This window comes from Rhopalosiphum maidis, chromosome 1 (genome assembly GCF_003676215.2).
Source record: "Rhopalosiphum maidis isolate BTI-1 chromosome 1, ASM367621v3, whole genome shotgun sequence".
In the NCBI taxonomy this organism is placed as follows: domain Eukaryota; kingdom Metazoa; phylum Arthropoda; class Insecta; order Hemiptera; family Aphididae; genus Rhopalosiphum; species Rhopalosiphum maidis.
Window position 1 is genome coordinate 54,248,971 of NC_040877.1, and position 16,036 is coordinate 54,265,006.

The 16,036-nt window shown below is 28.4% G+C and overlaps 1 protein-coding gene across 2 annotated transcripts; it reads left to right on the forward strand.

Annotated features, from left to right (window-relative positions):
- The first annotated feature begins 342 nt into the window (after nt 1–342).
- Nucleotides 343–13,924, forward strand: LOC113560563 (inter-alpha-trypsin inhibitor heavy chain H4-like). 2 transcript variants are annotated; one of them, XM_026966506.1, is made up of 18 exons: nt 343–679; nt 9,055–9,224; nt 9,295–9,405; nt 9,482–9,620; nt 9,704–9,812; nt 10,184–10,344; nt 10,858–11,058; nt 11,122–11,302; nt 11,400–11,583; nt 11,689–11,881; nt 11,947–12,163; nt 12,277–12,392; nt 12,464–12,572; nt 12,627–12,662; nt 12,752–12,826; nt 12,917–13,176; nt 13,258–13,394; nt 13,787–13,924. In XM_026966506.1, exons 1-18 carry the CDS (start codon nt 365–367, stop codon nt 13,812–13,814), a joined length of 2,742 nt encoding a protein of 913 aa, XP_026822307.1. In that variant the 5' UTR covers nt 343–364; the 3' UTR covers nt 13,815–13,924. The 2 variants fall into 2 exon arrangements, with proteins under 2 accessions (XP_026822307.1, XP_026822309.1); XM_026966508.1 differs by lacking the exon at nt 12,627–12,662.
- The last annotated feature ends 2,112 nt before the right edge of the window (nt 13,925–16,036 follow it).

Here is a 16,036-nt window from a genome sequence, read left to right on the forward strand (position 1 = left end):
ATATTATAATGAACGTCTAATGACAATAATACATTAAATATTTAACATTATCAATGTTTTCGACGACGACCCCACGGCGGCGGCGGCAGCGACAATATTTTGATGTTTTTTTTTTTTTTTTATCACAATAAAATCACGCCAATGCCGCGCGATGTAGTCGTGTAAATCATAATAAATATAATATTATTATTACTTAGCGTATAGCAAATGACGGTGGTGTGGCGTAAGTCCGAGTCACTTCGTCTGCCGTCGCCACTGCCCCCGCCACCAACAACGCTACCACCGCCGCACAACCGCTTCTCGCTGTACGCGTTCGTTCGGACCGTTCGGAGAGCATTCGAAGTTTTACGCCCGGCGCATCAACATGTCGTCGTCGCCGTCCGTCTCGTCGTCAGCGACGCGCGCGTGTACATCCACCGCCGTTCTGATGTCGTTGCTGCTGGCGCTGGCCGTCAACCGGGCCGGTGCCGCGGCCGTCGACACAACCGTCGTGGCCGACACCACTGCGGCCACCGTCACCGTGTCCACCGCTGACGTCGCCGCGTCTACCGCCTCGGCCGTCATAGCGTCCACTGCGGACAACACCCTCGATACCACCGACCTCACGGACACCGCCGACAACGTTCTGCAGCCGGCTGGTTACGGTTTAGCCCCCCCGAAGCCGCCGCAGCCGACACCGGTTCGTATCCGACATTATACACAAAATTAGTCGTGACGTTTTTTTTTTTTACCTAAATTTACAATATTATAATATTCTAAGTTTGGGGGAATCGTGCTTGGTTTTTTAAATTTCCGACAAACATACATGGATATAGCTCTCCTCCCGTTCTCCGAATTCACGCAATAGACGACAGTAGAGACCCGTGATGAATACTGCCGGTCTGTCGATATTAGTGTATTTTGCGACTGAGAAGCCGAATAATATTGTTACAATCCGACAAAGATATGACCAAAAATCGGCGTTTTCACATTTTGACGATGCCTTACGCGTTGCCATTTAATGGTCGTAATTTAAACAATTCTATTAGATTATGATAAAACATATTAGACTCATGACGTAATAACATACGTCGAGATCTTAAAAGTCACTACCTAGCCTAGATTTGCGTTTTTATTTAGAAGTTAGTACGGAAACGAAAAAGGTTCAAGGAAAAATACGATAAGCTTTTTTTAATCGATTGTTGAACGTACTAACATATTATATGTATCCAATGATTATTTATCTATGTAAAATATATAATATGCTAACGAGATAATATCGTTCAAGGTATTATACGTTTATAAAATAACCATGTATTTAGCTTTTTATATATATATATATATATGTATATTATATAGTGATGCATAGTCATAACACTTGCTATTGTTGTCTTATTGGTTCGCAATCGCGTCTTTCAAGTACAAAAATGATAAAAGGAACCAATATGAAGTAACTATTAGTAGAATATTAATTTTGTTTGGTTTCTGTTACTGTTGCAAATATTACCTATACAAACTGGTCGATAATGACTATAGCGATTATATTATAATAATAAATGTTAGATGTCGGTAGTGCTATAATGAATACAATATAGCAGAAAATTGACATTTAGAAATGAGTAAATATTTTCCAGTTTATGCTGTTATGATGTATTTTCAACATGAACATCGGTTATAATACGACTATAGCTAGATAGTGTATACTGATCCGATGTTTATTCAAATTAAAGCTAATGTTTTTTCATCGGAATTATTATCGTAGACATTGAATCGTAAAAGTGAACAATAATTATCAAAATACTAAAATATAATGGGCACAAATCTCAATGTCTAATGAATTCTCAGTATGAATAATGAGAATTATGAATATACACACATAATATATTATATGTATATTTTTTGAAATAATATTGTTACATCGATATTCATTTATATATTCTATTATAAATTAAAAAAACAATTTTAAATATTTCTTTTTTATTTTGCAATTTGTTTGACCGCCAAAGTGGTAAAAAAATTCGTAGATAATATAAATATTTTCGTATAATCACTTACGTAACCTTTGGGATATACACAAATATCGTCTAATTAGATTCTAATCGTGAATAACGTGTCTTCCTTGTAGACAAAATTTATTGACTGTCAAATTTAAAAGGTTCGACTGATTATAATAAATTATACGTATTGTAATTTTACGTTTTTTTTTATTTCGAAATAGAAGGACTCCGAGCAAATCTTATTGACAAGGTGACCATAATTTTGCATAACATAAAAATGATGGTTATATCATACAGTTTGTAATATGACATTTTGATCAACAAATTATACAAATAATATGATATATATCATCATGACGGTTGGGAACAACAAATTTCGAATAATGTTAAATGTTTTTTTTTTTTTTTTAATTTATACATTAGTTACCATAAACCAAGTTAAACTTGTATAGGTAATATATCTAATTTTATGAAATCAAGTTTTCCGTCAAGTTTATGTTTATACAGTTAATAATTGTACATAAGTTCTTTAATAACGACAATTATACCTACCTTATTATAATATACTTATGTGCATATATTTATATGAATAATTGATTTGATTATAATTGTTATAGAAAACGTCATTAAGGTGTGAGTGAAATAATTAATAAATAATAATACAATACATGATAATATTTTTAATAATATAATACATAGTAATTTTGTTAATAATACATGTCTGTTCGGTGGGTAAGAATATTTGAATCCATATAATTGCTATTTTCGTGAAAATTTTCACAAACGTCATAATCACTAAACAAACGATGGCGGTGATGAGTACATTGCTTTAGATGCGTTTTTTTCGTACAAAGTACGACAAGGAAAAATATATTGTTGTGGGGCTTAGATTATTTATTTGGTACCTAAAGAGAGTTAAGGACTATGTGGATGGTTTATCAATGGGAAACTTTTAAAAAAATACAAATTCCGCGTTTTAAATTGACATCACAATACATACTCACTGTAAAATTGTTCTTATTTACGATGAAATAAATTAAATCAAATATACTACGGCAGTGTTTTGAAACAGATATCCATCACATATTTTATAGTGATCATTTATATTTTGTATGTATAAGAAAATTGTTTATTTGTTTAGATTATTATCAAAATTTAAATTGTGCCGTGTAAAATATTTGTAATAATTAAACGTTCTCCTATGAACAATTTTATAGTTACGTTCATTTTTAATCAGAATCTTATAACCCATCTATGATGTACCCCTTTAATTTTTTTCTAACGCATAACACATTTATCTATCAACAGATACTGTCTGGCTAATTCATCAAATAAAGTTATAATTTGAATAACATTGTCTATTATTATTGTTTTATATTTTACAATTAACACTTATTTAATCTAACACGGGTAATGTTATTCTTGGGTACGTTTACAATTAAATTTCGATTTGTTTTACATTTGACAAAATAAATTAAATATAAAAATTAATATTACGGATTTATCTACAATTTGGTCATTCAGATTATGATTTTGAACCACTTTGTTGTCATTAATTAATTTATATACCCTATATGACCTATATAATTAGTAATTACCTAGGTATCTAACTTATAGTTAAAAAACACACTATTTAATCAACTAAGTTATTAATTTGGTAGTAAAGTATAATGAAAAATTTTAAAATATTTTTATTATGTATATTATTCCATTATTTCAATGTTATATTGTTAGTATTTTGTTTTATTTTCGAAAACAGATAAATTTATTTTATCAAAATAAATAATATTTCAATTGTATGGCGGTTTACGAGACCATCATAAAATTCAATTCTCCATTTTAGTTTACCTATTGTTTTACAGTTCACTGCAGTTAACCGTAATTTTGTGTATTTTATTATTATATTTTTAATGTACGTAACCACCTGTATAACTCATACAATATATATATTTATAAGTGGTTAGCCCGTTTCCGACGTCGATAATATGATAAAAAATACAAATATTTATTACTTATAGACTTTTTTTTTTTTTTTTTTTTTACTGTCGCCTACACAATCGTTTTCGATATTGGGGATAATGGGTTTTTCATTTCTACCGAGGTAACAATAAAATAACGACACGATTATCTTTTTATATGTATTTAATGGACGTTAACTGCGGACGTGTCTATGGAAAACAAGAGTGTATACACTATACAGTATACACCCATCCGTATGTACACGGGGCACGGGTAGAACAACAAATATATTCGCTTGCTGGCCACACATAAATACATACCTAATAATAATAATAATAATAATAATAATAATAATTTATGACGTTCGTAGGAATTTTGTATCGTGCATGCCGCCGTCGTATTGTGCACTTTTTGTTGGTATATAATGTAATGTGCGCGTACGACCGTTCATACTGTAATATTATTATTAGTATATACACATACACGCGTACGTAAAACACGTTACGTACGAACTCATAATATTATTACGTTATTAAGGAGTGTAGCACTTCGTCCAAATACAGCTGATGATAATCGGGGCCCCCAAACGACGTATGGACTGGACGCATTGAGTGCATACGTATAGTTGTCGTTATTGTTGTTGTTGTTGTGGTTATTGATATAAAGTATAAGATAATTAAAAATGATCAACTAAGCAACGCTTCGATCATTAGAATTTATATAAAGTGTTTAATGATATTTAAAATTATAATCACAACAGTATAGCATAGATATATCACGTTTGATGCTAGACACTATTATCAGGGTGATTTACATGTCTAGATAAGTATGCTTGTTATTTACCACCAACGATGAGTTTTATTCGGATTTTTTTTTTAGCAGTTTTTAAACACTTTATGACCATGTTATTTAATTATTTTTAAATCATATTACACAATTTAAAGAGTACATAATTTCTTGTGGCGATACACATTTTTTTTTCAAATGAGTATCATCTATTGTTTTTTTTATTGCAAATTGATGATCGGATGACTTTTTTTTTGAAAATGTTGATACATCTAATAAGTCAAAATAATTTAAACGAGTAGTTTCAGTTATTAACTTTAAGTAGGTACTATATAGATTATTATTTCTATATCTTATATTAAACACGGGAATTGCCAATTGGGTTAATAGGATATATGAGGGCTTGATGATTTTAAAACTATATGGTCTTATTAATATTACTTAGTTTATTAATATTTCATAATTTGTAAAAATTGTCTTTGATAATAATATTATGATATTAAAATGAAATAATAAATATGTTATCATCTATTTTATATTTTATGTGGAACCAAAACTAAGGGCAATTATTCTTAGTACTTAAAGTTTAATGAACGTGATTAATGACTATTGATATAACGTGTATAGTTTAATAATGATGACTCATAAGTATACACATTGTCCTGTTCTGAGTGTAATGGTTGGGAAATGACATAATTGGGTGAAATAACATAATTAAATAATAATAATCACGGCTAAACGTTTGATACTTACGATGTATACTCAACGCGATTACATACATATACAATATGTGTTTTATTTTAAATAGATTTTCTTAACACATCAATAATGTGTGACAGGATCCGAGGATTGAATATAGGGAAGCTAATATACATCAAAATGCGATTATATTTGGTGCAAAATTGTGCAAGTACCTATTATAATAGTTTGTAGTCCACTCAGGATTTTATTTCGGAGCAGGTTGTACTAATAATAATTTTACCGAAATAATATATTACTTTTCTTGAGGGGTATTATGTAGAAATAAATTTTCACGAAGGAAGAAATATTTCGAAAGTGTTAGGGGAGGCCGTGTGCGCCGCTGGCTTCAGAGGGTATATAACATGTAAAATATTATATTATCAATTATGTTGTGCTAGAGTACTTATATAGGTATATATGCATAAACATTAAACATGCTCCAAGAAAGTTTAAAAACTTATATAATATTCATCATTGCGTAATATAATATGACGGTATACTCAATACAACTTTCTATAGATACTAGGAAGTGTAACTTTTCGTAATCGTAAACGAATCCATCATGAGGAATTCACACAGATCCTTGTGATGCAATGTATACAGATTATGATCTTATTATTATGATAAGAAGTTGGCAAGTAGTAGTCTGATTATGACGTGATAAATTATGCTAATATTTATTCATAGACTACAGTAAACCGGCATAAGAATGGATATAGAATAGCAACTCATTTATTCACTCTTTTTGAATATTCAAGTCATTGTATACACTATACTTATATGGTGCAAATAGGTATTAAGTAAAATAACTAGTGAGACGAATACTATATATTTTAAACAACCATTGCAATTTTATTATTTATCCACTGAAAGCATAAAAATTCGATTAGCTAAGACATTGGGGTATTATTATAGTGATAATAAATTAAAAACAATCATTTTATAATGAGATAAAACCAAAATGGAAACCAATTACAACCCATAAAAATGAAATCAAAACTTTTTTTATTTCTATGTTTATTTTTTGCCAGATTAAATATTTTAACATCAATCATTAAATAAAATATATAATATAATTTATAAAATAAACATTTTCTGTGTTCTATACCGGGTGATTAGTATATAATGAATTAATGACACTGATTATATTAAAAACTATACCAATCTTACTAATTTTTTTTCATTGTTTAAGAAGAAAACTATGACAGAATCCATTTTGAATTCTTTATATCAAGTCAGAATATTTTTTGGAGTACTAAAATTTAATTATTAACGAGTGGTTTATGAATTATAACTTATAAGTATTTAAAGTTTTGTTGTGTGGAGTAGAGCCAAAGTACTCCACAAAATGTTGATCCGCTTATTTAAACTTTAAATACTTTTAATGAATAAATTACTTGTCTAAAATTTAAATTTTATAGATTGAAATACTTCAAATAATAGTCTCTTGTGAATTAAAACTAAAAAATATAATATTTTCTAATCAAAACAAAGTGAAATACTTAAAAAGTTAAAAATGTATTATAACGATATAAAATAGTAAAACTATAATTTATTCCCAAAAATTGTTTTATATCGCCTTAAAATTGTAAGAAAAGAAATATTAAAAAAAAATAAGTGTTGTATAAAAAAATGTGTCTTACGTTAAATAAGTGAAATACCATATTTACTTTTTAATTTTTTTTTAAGAAAAATTTAGATTTTAAATTCTTTATTCCTAATTTTTATTATAGACAAAAATTTATTAAAAATACTGTTTTTTATTGTACTGTTGTACTGTAAATACTGTATGATTTATTTTTTTAAGTATTTATTGTTAATTTGAATCATCTTAGAAAATTATTGTTTAGTAGAACAATTAACAACGGGAAATTAGGATGCATAAATGCTATCTAATAATAATATATAAAATGGCAGTTAATAACCACAACACTTTAATTGAAGCGATTATACAATGAGCACTTTGAGAGGTAAACAATTTAAAAACACGTAATATATTAGGTGATGGTTTTTAATTCTGATTTGTCATGTTAATATTTCTTGAAAATTTTCTATTAAAAAATCAGTATACAAATTTACTGAAAATAAAAATAACCATGTATAAACAATAAAGGTCTTCGAATATTGAAAGTACAAAAACAAGAATGACAAAAATTTATCTCTGATCCTTTTTAACCCCGGTCTTGTGTATACATATTCATTACGTTTATGCCACAGACTAAAAACATGATACAGACCTATGATAATAAATTGTTTTTTAATAATATTATTAAAATGTATAAAATTATTATCAATAATAATAATTATAAGTACCACGGTGGTACTTGGTGGTGTAGGTCAAAATGAATGTATGCGCATACAATGACGTGTGTTATAATAATAATGCTGATTATTCTAAGTTTCAACACGTACGCAGAAGAATCCTTGTAGACTTAGATCAATAATTTATTAACATAATTTTTATGTATATATTATGTTATGAATGTAATGATGAAGGGTATTAATAAAATGTTTTGCAGATAAAATTTTTTTTTTTAATAATTTGGTTCCAAATTGTATAGGTACTCATAATGTACCTATACTCTATGTATAATATGAACATTTAGTTGTTCTCGTCCTTGCGTCCTAACCTAACCTAAACTGCTCCATCCGAATGAAAATAATCAAATTCATAATTTATCAAATTACGTTTTATTGAAATTTCCGTCCAACCACGGTACACTCACTTTGATCATGGTTTATGTTGATAATCTACCTATGTAAAATAGTTTTCAAAAAAAAATATGTAATCATTAAAATTTCAGAAAAAAAATTTGCAACGTAGGTATATAATCAACTTTAACGGAGTGTGCGCGTGACCTATATTATCTGAGCATTAATAATACATTAAATTGTGTTTCTATATTGGGTATTATTATTTTTTTTTAAGGTCCGAGTCAACTATTGATTTTTTTTTTGTCGCATATAACTGCATTATTCTATAAAATTTTATCACGTATGGATACTTATCGATAACTATATTCTGTTATAAATTAATTAATAAAAATTTAATATATATATAATTAACTTTATACCTACTACAAAGTTATAAGTTATAAATTATAAATTAAATTGTAAGGAATTTTAGTCATAGCTAATTAATTATTCGTAAAAATTTAAAATGTATTAATTTGAAATTCTTTGTAAAATATTTTGATTATGAATATGAAATAAAAAATGTGTACTTAAAATAATTAAATTTATACAGCTATAAAAATAAAAAATATAAATTTTTTTCAATTTTATTAGTAATGACTATAAAAGTGTAAAAGTGTAATAGGTACTGGATAACTATGATACTATGGTGAATATACGTAAATGCTTATATAGTTTTCGAAATGAGCGATTTGTTCAGTAAAAGACCCATTGTATAATAATACAATGTGTATAATAATACAATTTTAATTATCTGTGATTAAATGAATAACTTTTATCTTTGATGGTATACCTATAAGAAACAAATTTATAATGTAAATCAGTAGTATTCATGCATGTATTTGCTTAAATTAAATCTTAACGAAAGAAATGATGAATGATTGATTATTAATTTTAGGTATTGTCTAAAAATGGAGACATTTACAGTTTCGTGGTTCATTCGAAAATCAAGTACAGATATGCTCAGACTGTTGTATCAAGTCGCGTGGCCAACAAGGGAAATACTTCCCACGAAGTACAGTTTTACGTAACTCTTCCAGAATCTGCATTCGTTTCTAAGTTTTTAATGTAAGTAATTTATATTTATATATTAATGAAATCGTGAAATCCAATTAATCAGATCGGTTGTGATTTTAAGGGAAATTAATGAAAAAGTGTACGAAGCTTATGTAAAAGAAAAGAAAGAGGCCAAAGAAGAATATATTGCTGCTGTAAACTCAGGTCAGACAGCGGCTCACGTTGAACAAAAGTAAGTAGAGAATAGAAACCTTAAAATTTAAAAGAATGATTGATCTTAAATGTTGACAACCGATATTTTTTTTTAGTGCAAGAGATTCAAATAAATTTACAGTTTCTGTAAATGTGGAAGCAGAAAGCAAAGTGACGTTTAATCTCACGTACGAACAATTGTTAAACAGGAAATTAGGAATTTATGAAAATGTAATAAACTTACAACCCGGACAAGTGAGTAAAAAATTATAAATTTGTAATAATACATTTCTAACTGTAGAAATGATAACATTGTATTCTAATTCTTAATGTTATAGATTGTTAAAAACTTACAAGTTATAGTAGATATCGAAGAATCTTCAAACATAACAACATTGGAAGTACCAGATATAAAAACAGCAAATGAAATTGAAACCACAGTTAGTAGTAAGTATACATATAAACTTATATAATTATTGAATCGTTTGATACACATATTTTTTTAATCGAACGCGCAATTAAAAAAATATTGTTTATCTAGTACCTATTAAGTATTTAATAAGTAATAAAAAACAATACATATTATAAATTAGTTCAGTAAAACATTTATGAAATAGTTATGTTTTTATTTTCATAACGTTTTTAATTTTATTAGATAAACATTGCTTTAGAATGAGCCATGACATGATTTAGAATTTAAATATTGTATGAGTAACTATGATAATTTTAATCATTGTACCTATTTTGTAATATTTTATATTACACTCACGAGTATTATGTATGTACTATCATTCTAAATACCGGTAAATACATTTCAGAAAACAAATTGGCGAAAATTTCCCGTGAGTCAGGCAACAAAGCGACGATAACGTGGAGTCCAACTGCTAAAGAACAGTTAACATTTACGGAAAATGGTGTTAAAGGCCAATTTATAGTTCAATATGACGTAGATCATAATTCCACGCCAAATCAAGTTCTTGTATGTTATTTATTTTATACATTTTTCATAGCAAAATAGTACATAAATATATAATGTAGAATATGTTTCTGAATTAAAGAAATTTTTTTTTTATTTGTTCATTGAAATAAGATAAAATTAATGAGTACATTTTCGATGTACCATTGTAAGCTCACTGACACACTAAAAATAATAATAAGTGATTTAATAAGTTAATTGTATTATATTATAATATGCAATATTAGTTTAGAAAAATACTTATTAATTGGTAATGAATAAAATATCTTTATAACCTATTTTTATTTATGTGTCAATGCGATTATAGATTATTCTAGAACCATTCTTATATATAACTCTTTAGTTTAATCTAATTTCAATAAAATAAGTAAACACATTTTTCTTATATACTGATTCAAAAATGTGTTATACAATGTACCATACATATTTTTTTCTTATTTCATTGAAATACACTAAGGTATCATATTTAATTAAATTACAATGTAAACCATTATCAATAATTATAATTATTGTTAGATCGACGATGGATATTTTGTTCATTTCTTTGCGCCGATGGATTTGAAACCACTTAGAACCCACGTCATATTTGTACTCGATGTTAGTGGCTCTATGGTTGGACAGAAATTACCACAAGTTAAAGAAGCTATGGGCCAAATTCTGTCAGAAATTCATCCTGAAGATTTTTTCACGTTGATACTTTTCTCTGATTTTGCACAGGTAAATGAGCTATTTTTTACAAGTAACTAGAAACCAACTGTTAATGAAATACTCATGTGACAGGTTTGGACGATAAACGCTACACAAGAAACGTCGAATCGTTGGGACGAAACCGGTAGCAACTGGAAGACGAACAATAATTTTAGTTTGGAGACATTGGGAGAAAATCGTTTCGTTTTTCCGGCAACCGAGCAGAATATACAATACGCCAAGAAATTCATTCAAGACCTAACATCGGAGAGCAGTAAGATACACTATTTGGATAAACCATACATTAATACGCTTTATAAATACAGGGAAATTTGTGTCGTAATGGTTTTAAATGAAAATTATTTTACAAGGTACAAACATGGAAGATGCCCTTAGTAAGGCGCACTCTATCGCTAAATTGGGAGAAACGCGTTTCAAAGGTGGTGCTAATACACCGAAACCAATTATTGTGTTTTTGACCGACGGCGAACCAACTACAGGGATCACTGAACCTCAGGAGCTGATTAAATATGTTTCTAATACTAACGAAGAGAAGTGAGTCAGCTTATATCAATAATTGGTCGTCATCCGGCGTTGACAAAATAAAATTTAAATGATTTATTATAATCCGTAATAATAATATTAATTATTATTTCTTAGGTACCCAATATTCAGTTTGGGTTTTGGCGAAGGGGCGGATATTGATTTCCTTAAAAAACTCTCATTGAACAACACTGGTTTTGCGAGGGTCATCTACGAAGCTTCAGACGCGTCGTTACAATTGCGTAATTTCTATAAAGAAATATCATCTCCCGTTTTGTCGAACGTCACCTTCCAATACATTGACGCTCAAGTAATAATTCACATACACAGTTTTTTTGCACGTGTTCTATACATGATGAATTATACATTTTGCAGGTCGATAACATTACCGTGACGAAAAAGTCGTTTAATTTGTTGTTCAAAGGTACAGAATTAGTAGTGGCCGGGAAGTTGAAGGATGGCGCATCGCCCGATTTTAACGGCACTTTAAACGCTGATTCGACTGAAGGGAATTTTCAACGTCCTGTCGTTGTCACGTGTTTCGATATCCCCATAATTCCTCCCACCGATGTTCCAAAAACAAGAAGAATAGGTAATCAATTGTATTCCTGTCGAGTACTCGACTAGCCTTACTAAATATGTGTGAACTGAGATTGTGTATATTTTCATAGACGTTTACACGATTTTTTTATATTCTGATAACAGGTCATTTAGAGAAGTTATGGGCGTATTTGAACATACAACAATTGATGGACAAATATGAATTAAACAAAAACGAAAATTCTACGGCGAAAGCTAAAGCACTCGAATTAGCATTGGAAGTAAGTAAAGTTTAATATTTAACTATGTTTTGATACTTGATTTTTTATTATATATGAGTGTGTATTTTTAGTACTCATTTGTCACTCCACTTACGTCCTTAGTTGTGGTCAAACCTAATGATACAACAACATCAGCGGCTCCAGAGAAAATCAAACCACTTAATGACAGATATAACTTTGGTAGGTATTAATTAAAACAAATGTGTTGTGTAACTTATTTTATTTTTATCGTAGGTTCTTTAATGGCCAGCAGTCCACTTTATCAATTAGGTGCGTCTTGTACACATTTTTACCTGTAAAACATTTAGTATATTATACCATTTACATAATTACATTACATTTTTAACATAATATTTTAGGTCCATCTAGCTCAGTGATGATGGCAAATAGTGTTGCTCAATCATCAGGATTTGCTTCAAGTTTTTCATTAAAGGGTAATGACCTTACAAACTATTCGTCTATAATAATTATATTCAAGATCCCAAATAAATTTTAGTAAGAGTAATAATCATTTGTTTCAATAGCTGGTCCGAGTCCATTATACTCGTTGGTCCCTGAAGATGCAGCTATTTCTGCATCCGAAATTGTTCCTTTGTCAACTATTTCATCGAGTTTAGATGCGAATACAGATATTACCCCACCGACCTCGGTTGTAGATTCTTCTCAAGTTGTAATAGACAAATCAAATTCTACAGCGTTACATGATATCAAGGAACTAACATGGTTGAGTGATTCTATTACATTTGAGGCAACTAATACAGTTTACCAAATATCATTGAACACTGTGAGTAAATCGTGCCTAAGCAGATTTTCATTTAATAATTACAAATTTAAGTTGTGTGGTGACTGTTTAACATTTTTTTAGAGTGGTCAATCGTATCAAAATTGTACAACACCCGACCAAAGTCATGGTAATTGTAAACATTTAAAAGACTGCGTTGTAGCTTCAATCCTGAATTCATTCGATACATACCTTTCATTGTTTTGTCCAATAGAAACATTGTGAGTACAATATTATTTGACTTGATAAGTTGATATTGCTCGATACTCATATAATTTTTTTTTTGGTTTAGAATATTTGTATACTTACGTATAAAAATAATAATGAACGTTAAATTACTCTATTAACTTTATTATTAACATTTTTAGTTGTATTCTATTTTTTATTTTTAGTGTTGGTATCCAATTGTTTTGTAATTTATCTATTATGTAACATAAATTTTTTATGTTATGATTAAGGGACTTAAAAATATTTTAAAACACCTTGAGTTTTATGTAATCTGTATTAATACTATGATAAACCATTCTGTATTATATTGTAGGTAATGCATATTATAAATACCTACTAAATTCCTAACGTATAATAATAATTATTATTTTTATTTTATTTACAGGTATGCAGGAATTTGCTGTTTAGTGTAAAATTTAAATGTGTGAATGTTCGTACATTTTTAGGAATCAGAGAATTATTAATATTTTTAAAGTGTTTAAGTTATTTATTATTATTGATTATTGACTTATATTTTATGTACCTTTGTATTATCAATTATAAATAATTATTTATCCAATTCAATTTTTTGTTTTTTCCAATACCGTATAGTATCCTAAATTAACCTAATTATTTCACAGTTTTTAGGTTATTTATCTATATTTTTTTTGGTAAGTATGTCATCGTTTGTTCTGCATTATTTTTGTTTTTATTTATAATCATGGTTTTCGTTTAAACATATTAATTATTATGTTTTAATATGGAAATATCTTTAACAAATATACCTTTGCGTGATACTGACATATTATACTACCATGAATAAAGTGTATACCTATGTAATTTAAAAAAGAAATCTCTGAAAAGACTAACACTTAAATGAGTTGTCTTATTTTATAATCACCACTCAATAACTGGCCATTAATAGTTTAATCAGAGATTATTAATAGTTGTATACATGAAAATGTTATTTGCAACAATTTGGAGTCATTAAATTTCATTTCATTTAGAGTGCATTGCAGTTATAAAATAGTAATATCTGGATTAATAAATAGTCACCTGAGGTATTTATTTCAGCAAAAAGGTATCAAATTATCAGTAAATAATAAAAATGTGCATAATTTAAATATATCTGCCTTTTATTTAAATTATAAAATTAAGAAACAATAAGGAAGAGGGATACACATCCCGTGGAACGTTAGAAACCACATATAATATTATTGATAGGCATTGAACAATTTTGACTTGCTGACTGCCGAGTACGATCAGTTGAGTAAAACCATAATTATTTTTATATTGAACCATTTTCTTCGATTGATTTTAATTTATTAATTACATCTGATTTAGTGATTTGTAATATTGACGGCGTCAAAGTTTTTCAATTTTTATATCTATATAAATTACATAAACCTGACTATTATCAGAAACTACATAAATTAAACATTAATAGAATTTAATCAGATTATTATCAGAAAATTTTTATTTGTGAAAGTCATCTTGTTATTCAGTGTTTGTCCCTTCTGGTCGGAAGATATTCAGATAGTAGTTCTATCACATCCTTTCCAATATAATGGTTATCATAATTTTCCTAGTATCTACTGTATTCACAGGCTCTGTTGTTGTCGTCATCTAGTTGATAGGTGGAATTAGAATAAACAACTCTAATAGTACGTCACTTACATTACTAATTGTAATACGACCAAACGACCATACGACCATTTTATGTTTTTTTATAAATTGATCAATGAAAAGTGAAGTATAAAATTAGATATTAATGGTTGCATACCAATTATGAGGTGGCTTAATTTGACCAGTAGTTATAGATGCCTAAGGATTATAGTCTTGTATAGGTGTACTGCTATATTCGGCTTCGTTAGTATTTCAAAGCGATTTTAATATATAAAAATTATTTGTATTATACATTATTTATTTTCATTTTAATTTAGAACGGAATCAGGAAAGTTATATTAAAGCTGAAATATTTCTCTTATCGATCTGTTGTGTCTAATCATCACTAATAGAATTATTTGTATTGTTATAATAATATATAGGTGAAGAACTCAAAGATTAAAAATTTGAGTCATAATATTACTTGCAGTAGATTTATTTTGGCAAGCTGTCTGTATACGGTACTGCTATTTTTATCAAAATTATTTTTATTTTTCACATTCGATATTATATTAGAACTTTAGAAGACCTATGCATAATTATTTTGCCAACAAAGGTCGTGGATCACTGCTCATAGCAGCGATAAGTGCGATAACTATGAATTAAACAATAATTATTATTTTATAACACGTAATGAATTCACATTTTGTAAATAAGTGCAATTAAACGTACTTTGAGTAAAAAAAAAAGTGTTGTGCTTACGTAACTTGAATATGCTTATGCAGTAAAGGTGCTCGAAATTCAACGACTATTGTGTCCCTCATCCCCGTACACTGTTTCTTAGCTTAACACACGATTAAGCATCAATACCAGTTGTATGACACGATTGAATACATTAATCAGCGTATCAAAGGTGTATTTTATAGTATTATCATAGTTCATAGAGCATAATGTTCTATGGTATTATAGCATGAATTCAAAAATATCACAGTTTCATGGTCATATGCGATGTTTTGATGACCTGTGTGGCTGTGCATGATAATAATAATTA